At 42.8% G+C, this 14,577-nt stretch overlaps 2 protein-coding genes and 3 non-coding genes across 7 annotated transcripts; 4 read left to right on the plus strand and 1 right to left on the minus strand.

The window, feature by feature from the left end:
- Nucleotides 1-1,516: 1,516 nt before the first annotated feature.
- On the plus strand, nt 1,517-6,203 carry rpsa (ribosomal protein SA). Of its 2 annotated transcripts, none has more exons than XM_029681893.2 (8): nt 1,517-1,617; nt 2,604-2,775; nt 3,365-3,483; nt 3,939-4,184; nt 4,767-4,895; nt 5,432-5,618; nt 5,750-5,794; nt 6,036-6,203. In XM_029681893.2, the coding sequence occupies exons 2-8, from the start codon at nt 2,643-2,645 to the stop codon at nt 6,128-6,130; spliced, it is 954 nt and encodes a 317-aa protein (XP_029537753.1). In that variant the 5' UTR covers nt 1,517-1,617; nt 2,604-2,642; the 3' UTR covers nt 6,131-6,203. The 2 variants fall into 2 exon arrangements, with proteins under 2 accessions (XP_029537753.1, XP_029537754.1); XM_029681894.2 differs by having other exon boundaries at nt 5,432-5,600.
- Nucleotides 3,702-3,843, plus strand: LOC115143812 (small nucleolar RNA SNORA62/SNORA6 family). The gene has a single exon (XR_003865709.1). It is a non-coding gene; the product is annotated as a small nucleolar RNA SNORA62/SNORA6 family (small nucleolar RNA).
- On the plus strand, nt 5,834-5,952 carry LOC115118979 (small nucleolar RNA SNORA26). Its single transcript, XR_003865723.1, has one exon. It is a non-coding gene; the product is annotated as a small nucleolar RNA SNORA26 (small nucleolar RNA).
- Nucleotides 6,204-6,818: 615 nt separating the features above from the next.
- On the minus strand, nt 6,819-6,891 carry trnar-ccu (transfer RNA arginine (anticodon CCU)). The gene has a single exon. It is a non-coding gene; the product is annotated as a tRNA-Arg (tRNA).
- Nucleotides 6,892-6,943: 52 nt separating this feature from the next.
- Nucleotides 6,944-13,939, plus strand: LOC115142435 (intraflagellar transport protein 56-like). 2 transcript variants are annotated; one of them, XM_029681891.2, is made up of 18 exons: nt 6,944-7,341; nt 7,678-7,821; nt 8,050-8,142; nt 8,248-8,362; nt 8,464-8,513; nt 10,211-10,356; nt 10,807-10,978; nt 11,121-11,195; nt 11,282-11,384; nt 11,485-11,540; nt 11,653-11,706; nt 11,878-11,941; nt 12,069-12,157; nt 12,363-12,446; nt 12,548-12,617; nt 12,787-12,893; nt 13,058-13,191; nt 13,506-13,939. In XM_029681891.2, the coding sequence occupies exons 1-18, from the start codon at nt 7,339-7,341 to the stop codon at nt 13,618-13,620; spliced, it is 1,674 nt and encodes a 557-aa protein (XP_029537751.1). In that variant the 5' UTR covers nt 6,944-7,338; the 3' UTR covers nt 13,621-13,939. The 2 variants fall into 2 exon arrangements, with proteins under 2 accessions (XP_029537751.1, XP_029537752.1); XM_029681892.2 differs by lacking the exons at nt 6,944-7,341; nt 7,678-7,821; nt 8,050-8,142 and having other exon boundaries at nt 8,264-8,362; nt 8,433-8,513.
- The last annotated feature ends 638 nt before the right edge of the window (nt 13,940-14,577 follow it).

Below are 14,577 nucleotides of genomic sequence, written 5' to 3' on the forward strand. Positions count from 1 at the left end.
CAACACCACATTGACATAACAGACAGTGACAGGCTACAGCTCATGTCCTCAGAACACCAGGGTCCATGTGTCCTGAGGAAGAGACAGGCACTACACTAGACAGCCCCACAGCTGACTTTCCCTGATGTGGAGAGGGGGGAAATAATCAGTGTGATCGACATGCTGATATGCACAAGGACACAGTCACTAAGACTGAGGTCAGGATAACGTATTCTTAAATGACCTCTTTAGCAAGTATTCTCTAACAGCATAGTAGGACAGATCTTCCTTGAAACACCAATCCACTGTATTTGCTCTCACACTTACCATTGACCCTTTTAAAATAACATGCATAACCATGAGAAATACATACACTCGTGAGTACTGTACCAATCCATAATGCAAACAGACTTGGCCGATATAAACAGAGTAAGGTGGTCAACCAGTGACAGAGAGGGGAACTAAAGACAGTGATGAGATATCAAACGAGTGAGGAGTTCACAGAGAAGTCTGGTCTTTCAATGGATTATCAGCCATTAGATAGATATGCTCTTGTATGACTCATTGCTTCCTACATTTACACTTATCCAGAGTGACTGGTAGTTAGTGCATTCATCTTAAGATAGCTAGGTGGGACAACCACATATCACAGGCAGAGTAAGTATACTTTTTCTTGAGGTGAGGAAGGGGATTATTTTATATTCTTTGAAAGGGTAGGGTTTCAGGTGTTTTTGGAAGATGGGCAGGGACTCAGCTGTCCTAGCTTCAGGGGGAAGCTGGTTCCATCATTAGGGTGCCAGGACAGAGATGAGCTTGGACTGGGCTGAGCGGGAGCTGCCCTCCTATAAGGGTAGGAGGGCCAAGAGACCAGAGGTGGCAGAACGGAGTACTCGGATTGGGATGTAGGGTTTGAGCATAACCTGAATGTAGGGAGGGGCAGTTTCTCTTGATGCTCCGTAGGAAAGCACCATGGTCTTGCTCCGCAGCAAAATCCACTGGCTTCCAGTCGAAGCTCGCATCCACTGGAAGACAGTGGATTTTGCGGCGGACCGGGAGAACTTGGGAAGGTTGAAAAGTAGGCGGGCTGCAGTGTTCCTCTTCTCTCTCCAGACTATTTATTTAATCCCAGACAGGAACCGGCTGTAACTAATCACTTTCTTATGATGTGGCCTGAATTGATTTAATTTCAAAGCAGTGGATTTTATATTCCCTTTGAACAGTACCGAATTAGATAATGTTTTAATTGAAATGGCATCAAAATATTCAAAGATATAAGTACCTCAAAATGGCAACCTATAATTTTACTGACATAAACAGACTATAAAGCCGTTCAATCAATCATTACTATATGGGGTGAAGGCATAATCTCTTGGCAATAACTTTACTGTATTTAATTATACATTTAACAGAATTTGAAGTAACAACTGCTTCCATCACAATTTATGCCCGTTCTCACAGCACTTTAGTCTCAAATGATTTGACTACCATCTATCGACCTTTTTATGAATTGGTTCTACTACAATCATGGAGACGGAAATGGAAGATGATTGGTGGAATTTACAGTATATATAGACGTCACTTCCGTTTCTCTTTCTCTTTTACCGTGAGGTACAGAACTCCATACGGCGTTGTCTCGTGGTGAGATAACAATTTTCTATTTTCTTGGGGTAAAAGTTGCGGAGACCAATATTAAAGCCTTGTTACGAACAACTATGAAATTGTGTCTAAATGTTTCCCATATCCGTATAAATCCAATAGCTGTAAATAGAGAATTACATGTTAGACAGCTAGGCCAGAAGCCATGTAGCTACTACTAACCTTAGCACTAGTAGCTAGTTAGCCATGCGTGCTCGTGAAATCCATTGAAGATGCTGGATACTAATAACTGAGGTAGCCAACATCCATAAATTCAATTAGACTAGTTTCACGCATGTAATGCTCTTTTGCAACATTGTATTTATTGATATGAATTGGTCAGCAATATTGCATTGAATTGGGGTTAGTGGACTAAACTTGCTGCTTACAACAACACTTTTTTATTTAACCATTATTTAACAAGGCAAGCCGGTGAAGAACAAATTCTTATTTAAAATGACGGCCTATCAGGGAACAGTGGGTTAACTGCCTTGTTCAGGTGCCGAACAACATATTTGTACCTTGTTGGCTCAGGGATGAGATCCAGCAATCTTTCTGTTACTGGCCCAACCCTCTAACCACTGTTACCTGCCGCCCCTCTTCCCCACATGCTCATGTCGATCATCACTCAAGAGATCAGATGTCATTCATAAGGAACTGCAACAATATTTTTTATTTAATAATTGTAAATTCTGTGTTTAGAAACAGATGCTGTTGCAAGTGCCTGTATAAGTACACTAAATAATTATAAGCATTGACAGTTGTTCAGCACACAATTAAAGCCTGACTCGGTCTGATGTCTGTGTTCAGGTGTCGGAAGTGTGCCAGAATGATCCGGCCGGGTTTTCGCTAACATCAGTAGGGCTACTGCCCCATGACTGGAGTTTGATAGTGACCTGAGCCACAATGACCCCTCAGTTCCAACTGCAACCATTCTCTGCTTCCTTACCTTTACGTAACATCTCACCTGTCTCTTTTTTTCCCTGCAGCTTTTCCATATAACTCGTAACTTAGGAAAAGTGGTCACGATGTCCGGAGGTCTGGATGTGCTGCAGATGAAGGAGGAGGATGTGCTCAAGTTCCTGGCAGCCGGGACCCACCTGGGAGGTACCAACATGGACTTCCAGATGGAGCACTACACGTACAAGAGAAAGAGTGATGGTGAGTGGAGAAATACGAGATCCCTGGTTATTTGTCACTTTATGATCTGAAGACTTCCTGAACTCGCACATATTTTGACTGGAGGATGTGAATGCTTTTCTTCCAGTCCTGCATTATCATATGTAATTCAACTATTTGTGGTCTTGACGTGATACACCGAATCAGGTGCTGGGCTGGAACAATAGTCTGCACACAAGTTTATGGGATCAGAGTTGTTGATACCTCTGAAATACACATTCCCCTTCTAAAAGCACTTGCGTTGTCCGGTCAGTGACTGGGTGAGTTGTCGTTGGAAGGGAATAGTAAAACCATCACTGTGGGTGAGATGGCAGTCTGAAACCGTAACTGACCCATCTCAATCAGTGATGGAACATCTCTTCCTAATATTGAATGTTTTTCTCTAGCTCAGACATTTATCCAGTAGATAATGAGCTTAATGTGGGTGAAACACCAGTCCTCGGTCAGTTTTAATGGGTGCAGTCTTTTTCTTCATGGATTGTCCTGAGAAAGGCTAGCATGTGTATAGACTTTATGGCTGTATACGTGTCGGGTATCAACATGTAAATAATGTAACTGGTTGTCCCCTCAGGTGTGTACATCATCAACCTGAAGAAGACATGGGAGAAGCTGCTGCTGGCTGCCCGTGCCATCGTGGCCATTGAGAACCCAGCTGATGTCTGCGTCATCTCCTCCAGGAACACTGGACAGGTGAGACCCCCACTGCTAGCTCACCTGACATATTCGAGGGCCCAGAGTTTCTCCTGGATTATGTTCAGGGGGTGCAAAATGGAAGTGAGCGGTCTAAAGAAGAGAGGTACTATCTAAACTTGTCCAATAAGAAACGTGTTTTTATTTCCTGGTGTGCCCTAATGAACATTACTTTGGTCAGCTCAGTTGGCCTGATGTAATTGTGGGTGACTAGCTAAACGGCACACAATTAAAGCCTGGCACTGTGATGTCTGTGTTCAGGTGTCGGAAGTGTGCCAGAGTGATCCGGCCGGGTTTTCGCTAACATCAGTAGGGCTGCTGCCCAATGACTGGAGTTTGATAGTAACCTGAGCCACAACCAAAACATACTAAATTACTGCTAAGTTATATTCTTGACTGGGTCACCTGCTTGTTAGCCAATCCACTAATTCCACTCTCCGTTCACCTCCAACCAGAGGGCTGTGCTGAAGTTTGCATCCGCCACCGGCGCCACCACCTTCCACGGTCGTTTTACCCCCGGAACCTTCACCAATCAGATCCAGGCTGCTTTCCGTGAGCCCCGCCTCCTGATCGTGACAGACCCCCGTGCCGACCACCAGCCCCTGACTGAGGCCTCCTACGTCAACATCCCCACTATCGCCATGTGCAACACTGACTCTCCCCTCAGATACGTGGACATCGCCATCCCCTGCAACAACAAGGTACAGACAGGCCATAGACTACAGATGTATGTTCTAGTGGTCTCACATTTATATATATGTGTATATATATATGAATGACTTTTAACAGCCTATCATATCAGTTTTGTCCCCAATGGTGTTTCCTCAAAGTGAAAGCGTAGATGGGGACTTCCGCAGATATCCTGGTAGACTGATGAAAATATGCAGCACACAATTAAAGCCTGACACGGTCGCATGTCTGTGTTCAGGTGTCGGAAGTGTGCCAGAGTGATCTGGCCGGGTTTTCGCTAACATCAGTAGGGCTGCTGCCCCATGACTGGAGTTTGATAGTGACCTGAGCCACAACCATGAACCCTACTCGGTCTCTTCCTACCTAGGGAGTTTCCTTTGTACTTCCTCGTCAGTAGTTGAAGATGCCCTCCCATGTAGTCATGTTTTTACTTGGTATCAGTTAATCCACTAACCAATTCTACTAGTTTAGACTGATCAATTCTGTTGATGGCCTTCGTGTCTCTGTATGACTGACTGTTGCTAGTGCATATAATCGTCATTGACTTACTATACAACCCTATGTCTAACTGACTGTTGTCTGATGTGTTCCAGGGCCACCACTCCGTTGGTCTGATGTGGTGGATGCTGTCCAGGGAGGTGCTGCGGATGAGGGGCACCATCTCCAGGGAACACCCCTGGGAGGTCATGCCTGATCTCTACTTCTACAGAGATCCAGAGGAGGTAACTGATATACTGGGACACTATGGTTCACACACTGTTTATACCAGGGGTTTTCAAATCTGATTGTGGAGAGCTGTGTGTTTGGGGTTTTTGTTCTAGCCCTGCACTAATTGTTTGATACAACTTAACTAATCATGGGCCTCTGTCTGGACCACGATTAATTGCATCAGATGTGTTGGTGCTGGACTGGAACAAAGCCTGCTCACCATGTAGCTATTCAGGAACTGAGTTCGGAGACCTCGAATGCACATTCTCCTTCTAAAAGCACTTGCTTTGTCCGGTCAGTGACTGGGTGAGTTGTCGTTGGAAGGGAATAGTAAAACCATCACTGTGGGTGAGATGGCAGTCTGAAACAGTAACTGACCTATCTCAATCAGTGATGGAACAACTTGAAGCAAAATATGCTTCTGATGTGGTGTTGGAGTGTTGTATGCTTGCGCTAAGAATCTATATACCTGTGGTGCCTGCTTACCTGAGCGCTCACGCAAATTGTGACTGTCACATCCCTAACTTCTAACCTCTTCGTCCCGATCCAGATTGAGAAGGAGGAGCAGGCCGCGGCCGAGAAGGCTGTTGGCAAGGAGGAGTTCCAGGGTGAGTGGACCGCCCCCACGGCCGACTTTGCCCAGCCCGAGGTGGCCGACTGGTCCGAGGGAGTGGCAGTGCCCTCTGTGCCCATCCAGCAGTTCCCTGCTGGCATTGAGGGTAAGAGCTTCACCGAGGGTAAGCAATGAATACACAGGAGTGGAGGCCACAAATGCAAAGGTGGATGGAGTAGCACATTTTGACAATCACAAAACAAAATGTCTACCGGAATACATTTGACTCAAACTTTGTTTAATTCTCCTTTTCAGCCGCTGCACCTTCCAAGGCCCCAGCTACAGCTGAAGGTTTTGCTGGTAAGATCTACTGAAAGTAAATTAGTATTGCCCCTTTTTTTGCCCATCTAGGACCTAAAATGTCCTATATGACTAACACAGGGGGGTAGAGTAGTTCTCTCATAAACCTGTAGTGAAGCCTCAAATCCTCACTGTGGATCCTGTCGGGAGAAACACAATTTCTACTTCTCTTGACTGGAGATGTCTGTACAATAAATGGTTTGATTTGGATTTTCTCACACACATGATTGTATTCCTACAGAGGATTGGAGTGCCCAGCCCGCCACAGAGGATTGGTCCGCTGCCCCCACCGCCCAGGCTACCGAGTGGGGTGGTGCCTCCGCTGATTGGTCCTAAGTGGTGTCAATCAAGAGTCAAAAGCTGTGCTTTAAACAGTGACTGTCAATAAACTTGGCTTATTGTTTTTAAACTTGTCTATTTTTCTTGGGATGAGGGCGATTACAAATACATGGTTTTATTATATTGTGTTTTTCACATTGACATAAAATGTAATCTGTCATCTACTCTTGTGGTGTCTTCAGTTTGGCCTTCAACACAGAGTCACAATGGATACCCAGAAATCCATACAAATATTATAGTGACTGTTCAGTTTACAATTGATATTTAAAGATGGAATCCTTAGTTGCTGCATTCATTTTTGGACTTGAATAGTAAATACCCATTTTGTTTCTTGAAAAATATAATTTATAAATGCCTAATGAGCTTAGTTCAACTATTACAAAACTTGTTTCAATTACGGATTCTAGCTTTAAAGGGGAATAACAGACGGTTGACTCCTGTGATGTGAATTTGTGCATAACAGGTTGTAGAAAGTTCTTGACAGATTTGACCTATTTGGCATCGTGTCCATTAAACAAAAGCAACGGGTGGGTGGGAGACCCAGAGTTGCACAGGCTGTTGCATAAGCTACATTTAAATTACATGAACAGCATCTATGTCCATTTTGCAGGCAAGAGTGCCTTTATCAAGACTGATTTCACGTTATTATGCCTACCCAATGAAAGTTTCTGGGTGAAAACAGTATCACCCCAGATGGGACTCGAACCCACAATCCCTGGCTTAGGAGGCCAGTGCCTTATCCATTAGGCCACTGGGGCTGTTCCGAATACATGTGATGAAACCACAATGCCATGTGGTTGGCAATTTGAAAGAGTTACATTTGCATTTCGACATCTGATCCTGACGTGAAAAGGATGAACAACGTTGCTAGGCAACACAAGCGTAATCCCCACAGCAAGGAAATCAGTCAGATGTTTCATTAGCTAGTGGCTAACGTTAGCTAGCTTGATGCTCTTCGTTCACCTTACTTATTCATGCTATTCTTTGATAACAATTTTAGACAGCGAAAAGAAAAGGTGTCTTTTCGTTTCGTATCTGTTGGTTCACTGTTAGCTAGCCAGCCAGCTATGCTAATTCTAGCTAGAAAAAAATCTAATAGTGCTAACGTGTAGCTAATTTACCACTAACGTTACCAAGTGTTGTTATCTAGCTATAATCAATTTCTCTGAACAGTGACATTATGCAAGGGTAACTGCTGTGCCGTCATGGTAAGTCTTACAAGTTAGCCTACTAGTTGAGTAACATACTAGTTTGTTAGCTGAAAGTCTTGCTGTGTAGTTAACGTTAGCTAGTTAGCTTTTTAGATTAATCATTGTCGCTTGCCAGTTACCAGTCTATTTCACCTATCTGTGATATGTGACGAGGTTAATTTGAAAGTAATGGCAGGTAGCTAGTTTGACAGGATAAGTGCTACACTACATCTATTAAAACATGACCGGCTATCTTACCAAATGTGCAAATAGTGTTTGATTCCCGCTTTAGTAAACAAATTGCCAGCTGTCATGTCCACAATAAGGATTCTCTTCCTTGTCACATCCATCCAGATTCTGTCTCGGGTGAAGCCAGCAGTAGGTGGAGATTCTGCAGCTAGCGTCAGTGAGAAGAAGAAAAACAAAGCCAAGAAGAGCCCTCGCCTGGAGGAATACCTCAACCAGAGAGACTACCTTGGGGCACAAACTCTGTTAGAGGTAGCCAGATAGGAACTCATGTAGCTAGCTGTCATGTGCAATCAGCAACTGAATGATGAGCAACTCTGTAATAAATGTGACAAGATATCATGCGATCTGTGAAAGTCCTGTGTCCTCTTAAGGTCTTTCTGTTTCCTTATTACAGTTGCATAGGTGTGTGTGTGAGCGGTGAGAACGAGCGAGCGAAAGCACTGTGTCCTACTGTTGATGTGTTGCTTTTTCTTCCAGTTTCAGCGAGATGTTGGAGAAAAAGAGGAGCATGCAGACCTTTGGATTGGCTACTGTGCCTTTCACTTGGGTGATTACAAGAGAGCAATGGAGGTGTGTGTGCGTGCGTGTTTGTTCAGTCAAATTAATTATTGTCTGAAAAAAAGCCATTTTTACAACACTCTATTTGACACATATGTCTATTTATATCCATGAAAGGAGTACAGGGCCTTGACACTCCGGTTAGAAGAACCAGGGGAGGTGTGGGTGTATCTGGCCTGCACTCAGTTTTTCCTGGGGCTCTACAGAGAGGCAGAAGAGGATGCAAACAAGGGTGAGTATTTAGCTACCATGTTTTGTAAATGTTCTGTTTTTCATCCTCCTCTTTCTATTTCTTGCCCTAGTCGATAAGGTGTTCCTCCTTTTTTCCTGTAGCTCCAAAGTGTGCACTTCAGAATCGCCTGCTCTTCCACCTGGCTCATAAGGTCAGAACTGTTACTTTTCTGAATTATTTAATATGTTAACCATAATTGATTCACATTACTTTAATAAAATATTTCAGTTGTTGTGTATATTACGTTTGTTTTAGACCTATTTGATGACTGTATTATTTCATTCCAAGTCATCGTCTCATCACCATAGAGCTGATACCTATGCTGTCTGACAAAAACTATTTTACTAGTTCTTCAAAGTAATTAAGGCATACTTTTATGACTGCTGAATACCAATTATCAATCATAGATAATGTATTTTCAGGTAGAGATACGTCACGAAGCAACTGCTCTCTATCCCTCTCGATCACACGTTCTTCTCTCTCTTCTCTCCTTCTCAGACCAGACAAGTAGGCACCCAATGGATTATGGTCATTGTAGTTAATTACCACGTTTTCTTTGCTAAACTATGTTGAATATTGGCCTTTTGGAAACTACAACCCCTTACTACATCGTACAGTTTGTGCTTGATTTGATTTATCGGTAGAGAAACTGTACATTGAGCACAAAATGTAATTAAAATAATTCAACCGGCATCGGTCAGTTAGTTGTTTAAAGACGGAAAAATAACCAACATTTCAGTTAATCGCTCAGCTCTTAATACTTATACTGAACAAAAATATAAACGCAACATGATAGGGGCGTGGATCCGAAAACCAGTCAGTATCTGGTGTGACCGCCATTTGCCTCGTGCTGCGTGACACATCTCCTTCGCATAGAGTTGATCAGGCTGTTGATTGTGTCCTGTGGAATGTTGTCTCACTCCTCATCAATGGCTGTGCGAAGTTGCGGGATATGGGCGAGAACTGGAACACGCTGTCGTACATGTCGATCCAGAGCATCACAGACATGCTCATTGGGTGACATATCTGGTGAGTATGCGGGCCATGGAAGAACTGGGACATTTTCAGCTTCCAGAAATTGTGTACAGATCCTTGCGACATGGGTCAATGCATTACCATGATGAAATATGAGGTGATGGCGGTGGATGAATAGCACAACAATGGGCCTCAGGATCTCGTCACGTCATCTCTGTGCATTAAAATTGCCATCGATAAAATGCAATTGTGTTCGTTGTCCGTAGCTTATGCCTGCCCATGCCATAACCCTACCACCATGGGGCACTCTGTTCACAACATTGACATCAGCAAACCCCTCGCCCACACAACGGTTGTGAGGCCATTTGGACATACGGTCAAATTCTCAAAAATTATGTTGGAGGTGGCTTATGGTAGAGAAATTAACATTACATTTTCTGGCAACAGCTTGCCAATTACACGGTCCCTCAAACATTTTAGACATCTGTGGCATTGTGTTTTGTGACAAAACTGCACATTTCAGAGTGGACTTTTATTGTCCCCAGCACAAGGTGTACCTGTGTAATGATCATGCTGTTTAATCAGCTTCCTGATATGCCACACCTGTTAGGTGGGTGGATTGTGTTGGCAAAGGAGAAATGCTCACTAACCGGGATGTAAACACATTTGCACAAAATTTGAGCAAAATAAGCTATTTGTGTGTATAGAAAATTTGGGGGATCTTTTATTTCAGCCCATGAAACATGTTTATATTTTTGTTCAGTGTACTTTTCTCTTTCTTTGTAATGCAACTGTATACTACTGTAGGTGCACCTACTTGTGTAATAACAAAGCAATAGACAAACCAACCATCCCTTTCCTTTCTGTTTCCAGTTCAACGATGAGAAGAAGCTGATGGGTTTCCACCAGAACCTGGAGGATGTGACTGAGGACCAGCTGAGCCTGGCCTCCATCCACTACATGAGATCACACTACCAGGAGGCCATCGACATCTACAAACGCATCCTGCTACAGAATAGGTACTTATACTGGGCCATTCTCCTATGTCCCTTCATCAAAATCACTGATAGACAAGAGCATAGTCCCTCATATGCCAGATTACAGTGGTCCCACTAGTACCAATAGGTATTGTGGATTGTCTGAATGAGTCAGTGTCAATTTTACTGTAAATTATTATATCTATATACAGTAAACATACCATAAGCCATACATTTAGGATGAAGTATTAGAAAATAGGAAGGACACATTTCCTTGTGTTGAGACCGAGACAAGAAGATGGAGGGAGGCTATAGTTATTTTGCAGTGGAGGAAGATGCATTGGAGAAAGTGGAGAAAAGTGCATTATATTGGACGGTGCAGTCAAAAATCAAGAGAGAAAGATGCACAAGGACTTCTATTCAAGAACGCAGTGTGAGCTATAGGACTAGCTATTGCGTGTTTTACCATATTTACATATTTATTTTAACCAGAGATGTCCTGGCTCTTAACGTGTACGTAGCGCTGTGCTACTACAAGTTGGACTACTATGATGTTTCCCAAGAGGTGTTGGCTGTGTATCTGCAGAGTATTCCTGAATCCACCATCGCTCTCAACCTCAAGGCCTGCAACCACTTCAGGCTGTACAATGGCAAGGCAGCTGAGGTAAAGCAACTCTGTATGCGTCCACGGTCAAAACAGACCGCCGTGCATCTACATGCATAACAACCACAGTCGATGTTTATGCCTACACTTGTCATTGTACAGCAATAAATAATGTGGTTCAATTTGTTCTTTTCTCTCTCAGGCCGAGTTAAAGAACCTCATAGACATCTCCTCCTGCTCCTTTGAGTTTGCTAAGGAGCTTATCCGGCATAACCTGGTAACCCATTCCACCACCTCTGTTGTGTGACTGTGTTTGCAAGACAGTGACCCCATGCTCTATAACCTTTGACCTCCTAACCCCAGGTGGTGTTTCGTGGTGGGGAGGGTGCGTTGCAGGTGCTGCCCCCGTTGATTGATGTCATCTCTGAGGCTCGGTTGAACCTGGTCATCTACTACCTCAGACAAGGTGGGCCTTAGCCACTGGTGGTTGTCTTTGAATCCTAATCCTAACATTGAAACGTTGAATGGCTATTTTATCATCAATAATGTGCATCTTTATGTTTCAGATGATGTTCAAGAGGCTTACACCCTCATAAAAGACTTGGAGCCAACCACGCCACAGGTAGTAATAGTTTCACATTATCAGGTCTCATAAGCAGAGGAAGTCTTGTTGTTTAAAGACTAAAGCCTTAATAGCGTACATGCAGTGTCTTAACAAAATCTATTTCTTTAAGGAGTACATTTTGAAAGGAGTGGTGAATGCTGCTTTGGGTCAAGAAATTGGATCGGTGAGTAAGTGTTTGACAAACTACCCGAAAACCTCCTAGGACCACACAGTAGAAATGTCTGAGTAGATTAGGAATGTCTTATAAACCTGGTTAAGTAGATCGTCACTGAAATCTGACTGACTGACTGTCTCTATTGCCTCCTCCTCGTCCCTGCCTGTATCTCTGCTGCAGAGGGATCACCTGAAGATTGCTCAACAGTTCTTCCAGCTGGTCGGGGGCTCAGCCAGCGAATGCGGTAATGTGAATGAATGAATCTAAAGCGATTCAACCAAGAAGCTAGGAGTTAGCTTGTGTGTGTGTGTGTATATCTGCGTTGGAGTGAGCATGTGCGTCTTTGTCTCACTGTATCTCACTCTCCTCAGACACGATACCTGGAAGACAGTGTATGGCTTCCTGTTTCTTCCTTCTGAGGCAGTTTGAAGACGTTCTCATCTACCTTAACTCAGTCAAGGTTTGCATGGCTCAAAACATGTAGCATACAGACCAATAGGACAGTACACCACATAGGCATATTTGCACACACATAATCACCTGCTTTTTCTTTTTGCATTTGAGTACTTGACATATTTATGGATTGGTGTGGAATTAATATGTATACTTGGGGAAAGGAGGCAAGCATTATTTCTGTTTGTTTATTTTTGGTTTGTCATTAACAGAGTTACTTCTATACCGAGGATATGTTCAATTTCAACTACGCCCAGGCCAAAGCTGCCTTGGGCAACTACAAAGAAGCAGAGGAGGTACATACTGTCAACATAGAAAAATGCATTACTGCTTGCATGAGTAGTGTATTGAATCAGTTCAAAGTTCATGTTGTAACATTATTTTATATTGGACTCAGATATTTCTGCTGATCCAGGGTGAGAAGATGAAGACTGACTATGTATACCTGAGCTGGCTGACTCGCTGCTGTATGTATCCAGTCTGAAATACATTATCCATTTGTTGTCAATACATTTTCAATACCTATACCTTTACATCAATGCAATATCTACATACATGATCTAAGAAACTAAATATATTACTAACTTATTTAAATACATATATTATCTAAATAGTGTTGTCTCTCCTCTCGCTCAGACATCATGAACCAGAAAGGCCGACTAGCCTGGGAGCTGTATCTGAAGATGGGGGCTTCGCCAGACTCCTTCAGCCTCCTACAACTCATTGCCAATGACTGCTATCAGGTGAGGCTCACTACTATTCTATCTACTAACTTAGTTTCCAGGCTAACCACAAGTCAGCAATGGCTTAATCTCCCACACCATACTTCCTCCACAATAGATTAGCAAAGGCCAAGCTTTCTCAATATTCAATGCAATTCAACGTTGCTCTGTCTGTCTGCTTTCAGATGGGTCAGTTCTACTGGGCAGCCAAAGCATTCGATACTCTGGAGAAACTGGATCCCGACTCCAACTACTGGGAGGGCAAGAGAGGGGCTTGTGTCGGAATCTTCCAGCTCATACTGGCAGGCAGAGAGTCGAAGTAAGTATTGGCTAAGTTTCTTAGTCTTTAGTCCAATTTTGATACCAACACTTGTCTGTGTTAAAGATTTGTCCCCTATACAGTCACCAACACATCAAATATGAAAATCTTGTCCTCCACAGAGATGTTGGCACATCATTTTTGTGCCTTGTGTAATTTACATTGCACGGTAAAGTGTGACTTTTGTGATTCAAGCTCTTTCTTTTTAACTTTATTGACAACCGTTATGGTAATGTTATGAAAAAATTGCCATTGTACAATATGACCTGTTCCTAACTTCCCATCACTAATAACCATTGTCTGTGGTTCCACAGGGAAACCTTGAAGGAGGTGCTTCCCCTGTTGAGGAGCACACAGAACCCCCAGGTGGAGTACATTATCAGAGCTCTGAGGAAATGGGCCAAAGACAACAGGGTTCCTCTGACATAGGAATGTCATAACGTGCTTAACTCACATAATAAACGTACTACATGTTGTTATTACATTATATATGTGGTTTACATGTGCATTTTTTATCAGACTATTTTACTAGTGAAAAATCTACAAAATAACCTGTTCTCATGAGTCATGCACAATGTGTATTGATGCGCTTTATTGTACGAGTCACAGTATTTATATCATGAAATACATGTTTTATTTGCAATGTATATAATTCTGTACAATCTTGCCAATCAATTGTATTGAAATTTGTATTTTGTATTACTCAAATGATGCTGATACAAGTATTAAACAGTGTTCTCTTTATAAAGGGTTGTTGACCTTTTTCTCTATTGTTTGTTCTCTCTGCATTCACTAGTTCTGTCATGATATCGTTTTTTTGTGGCCATACTGACACAAATACTGTAGGCATACATTTGAATGAAATAGTACATGTACTGTCTTTTGAAGTCCAAAATGCCCTATTGCTAATCAGCTTCTTCCTCATCTAAATTAAAGGAAGCAGTGTCTCTACAAAATAACTGAACACAAAACCCATCAATTTCAACAGGTGTTCACCAATGTTTGCTTGTGTTGCGTCATAGGTAACTCACAGAGCCACCCAACTGGCTTGTTTGGTTCCTTTTGGGATTTACTGTGAGTGTAGCTAGGTCATTGTGGAAAAACGCACAATTCAGCATTTCAGGACTGAATGGATGACATAAGAATGGCATCAAAACAGATGCCATCCATTTTCTATATTAGTGAGCAAAATGCATAAATTATTCTGGAGACATGATCTGATAAAATGTCCTTTCACAAAAGACATCTCCGTTAAGGTCATAATACTAGTGCCATCTTCAGATGTTCTTATTATCGCCTGTTGTGATAGGGGTGGGATTAAAATGGGGGCGAATGCGGTGATTGGCCATGATAACCGCCCTCGCTCACGCTCCTTCCGTTTTGTCT

Source organism: Oncorhynchus nerka, linkage group LG15 (assembly GCF_034236695.1).
Source record: "Oncorhynchus nerka isolate Pitt River linkage group LG15, Oner_Uvic_2.0, whole genome shotgun sequence".
Classification (NCBI taxonomy): Eukaryota; Metazoa; Chordata; class Actinopteri; order Salmoniformes; family Salmonidae; genus Oncorhynchus; species Oncorhynchus nerka.

What these genes read in the sequence shown, in the direction of transcription:
- rpsa (XM_029681893.2), top strand. Translation starts at nt 2,643, where the DNA reads ATGTCCGGAGGTCTGGATGTGCTGCAGATGAAGGAGGAGGATGTGCTC. An exon ending in GTACAAGAGAAAGAGTGATG is followed by an intron (nt 2,776 to 3,364) that starts GTGAGTGGAGAA and finishes TTGTCCCCTCAG; the next exon opens with GTGTGTACATCATCAACCTG. An exon ending in GGGTAAGAGCTTCACCGAGG is followed by an intron (nt 5,619 to 5,749) that starts GTAAGCAATGAA and finishes TCTCCTTTTCAG; the next exon opens with CCGCTGCACCTTCCAAGGCC.
- LOC115142435 (XM_029681891.2), top strand. An exon ending in GAGCTGGCTGACTCGCTGCT is followed by an intron (nt 12,618 to 12,786) that starts GTATGTATCCAG and finishes CCTCTCGCTCAG; the next exon opens with ACATCATGAACCAGAAAGGC. An exon ending in TTGCCAATGACTGCTATCAG is followed by an intron (nt 12,894 to 13,057) that starts GTGAGGCTCACT and finishes GTCTGCTTTCAG; the next exon opens with ATGGGTCAGTTCTACTGGGC.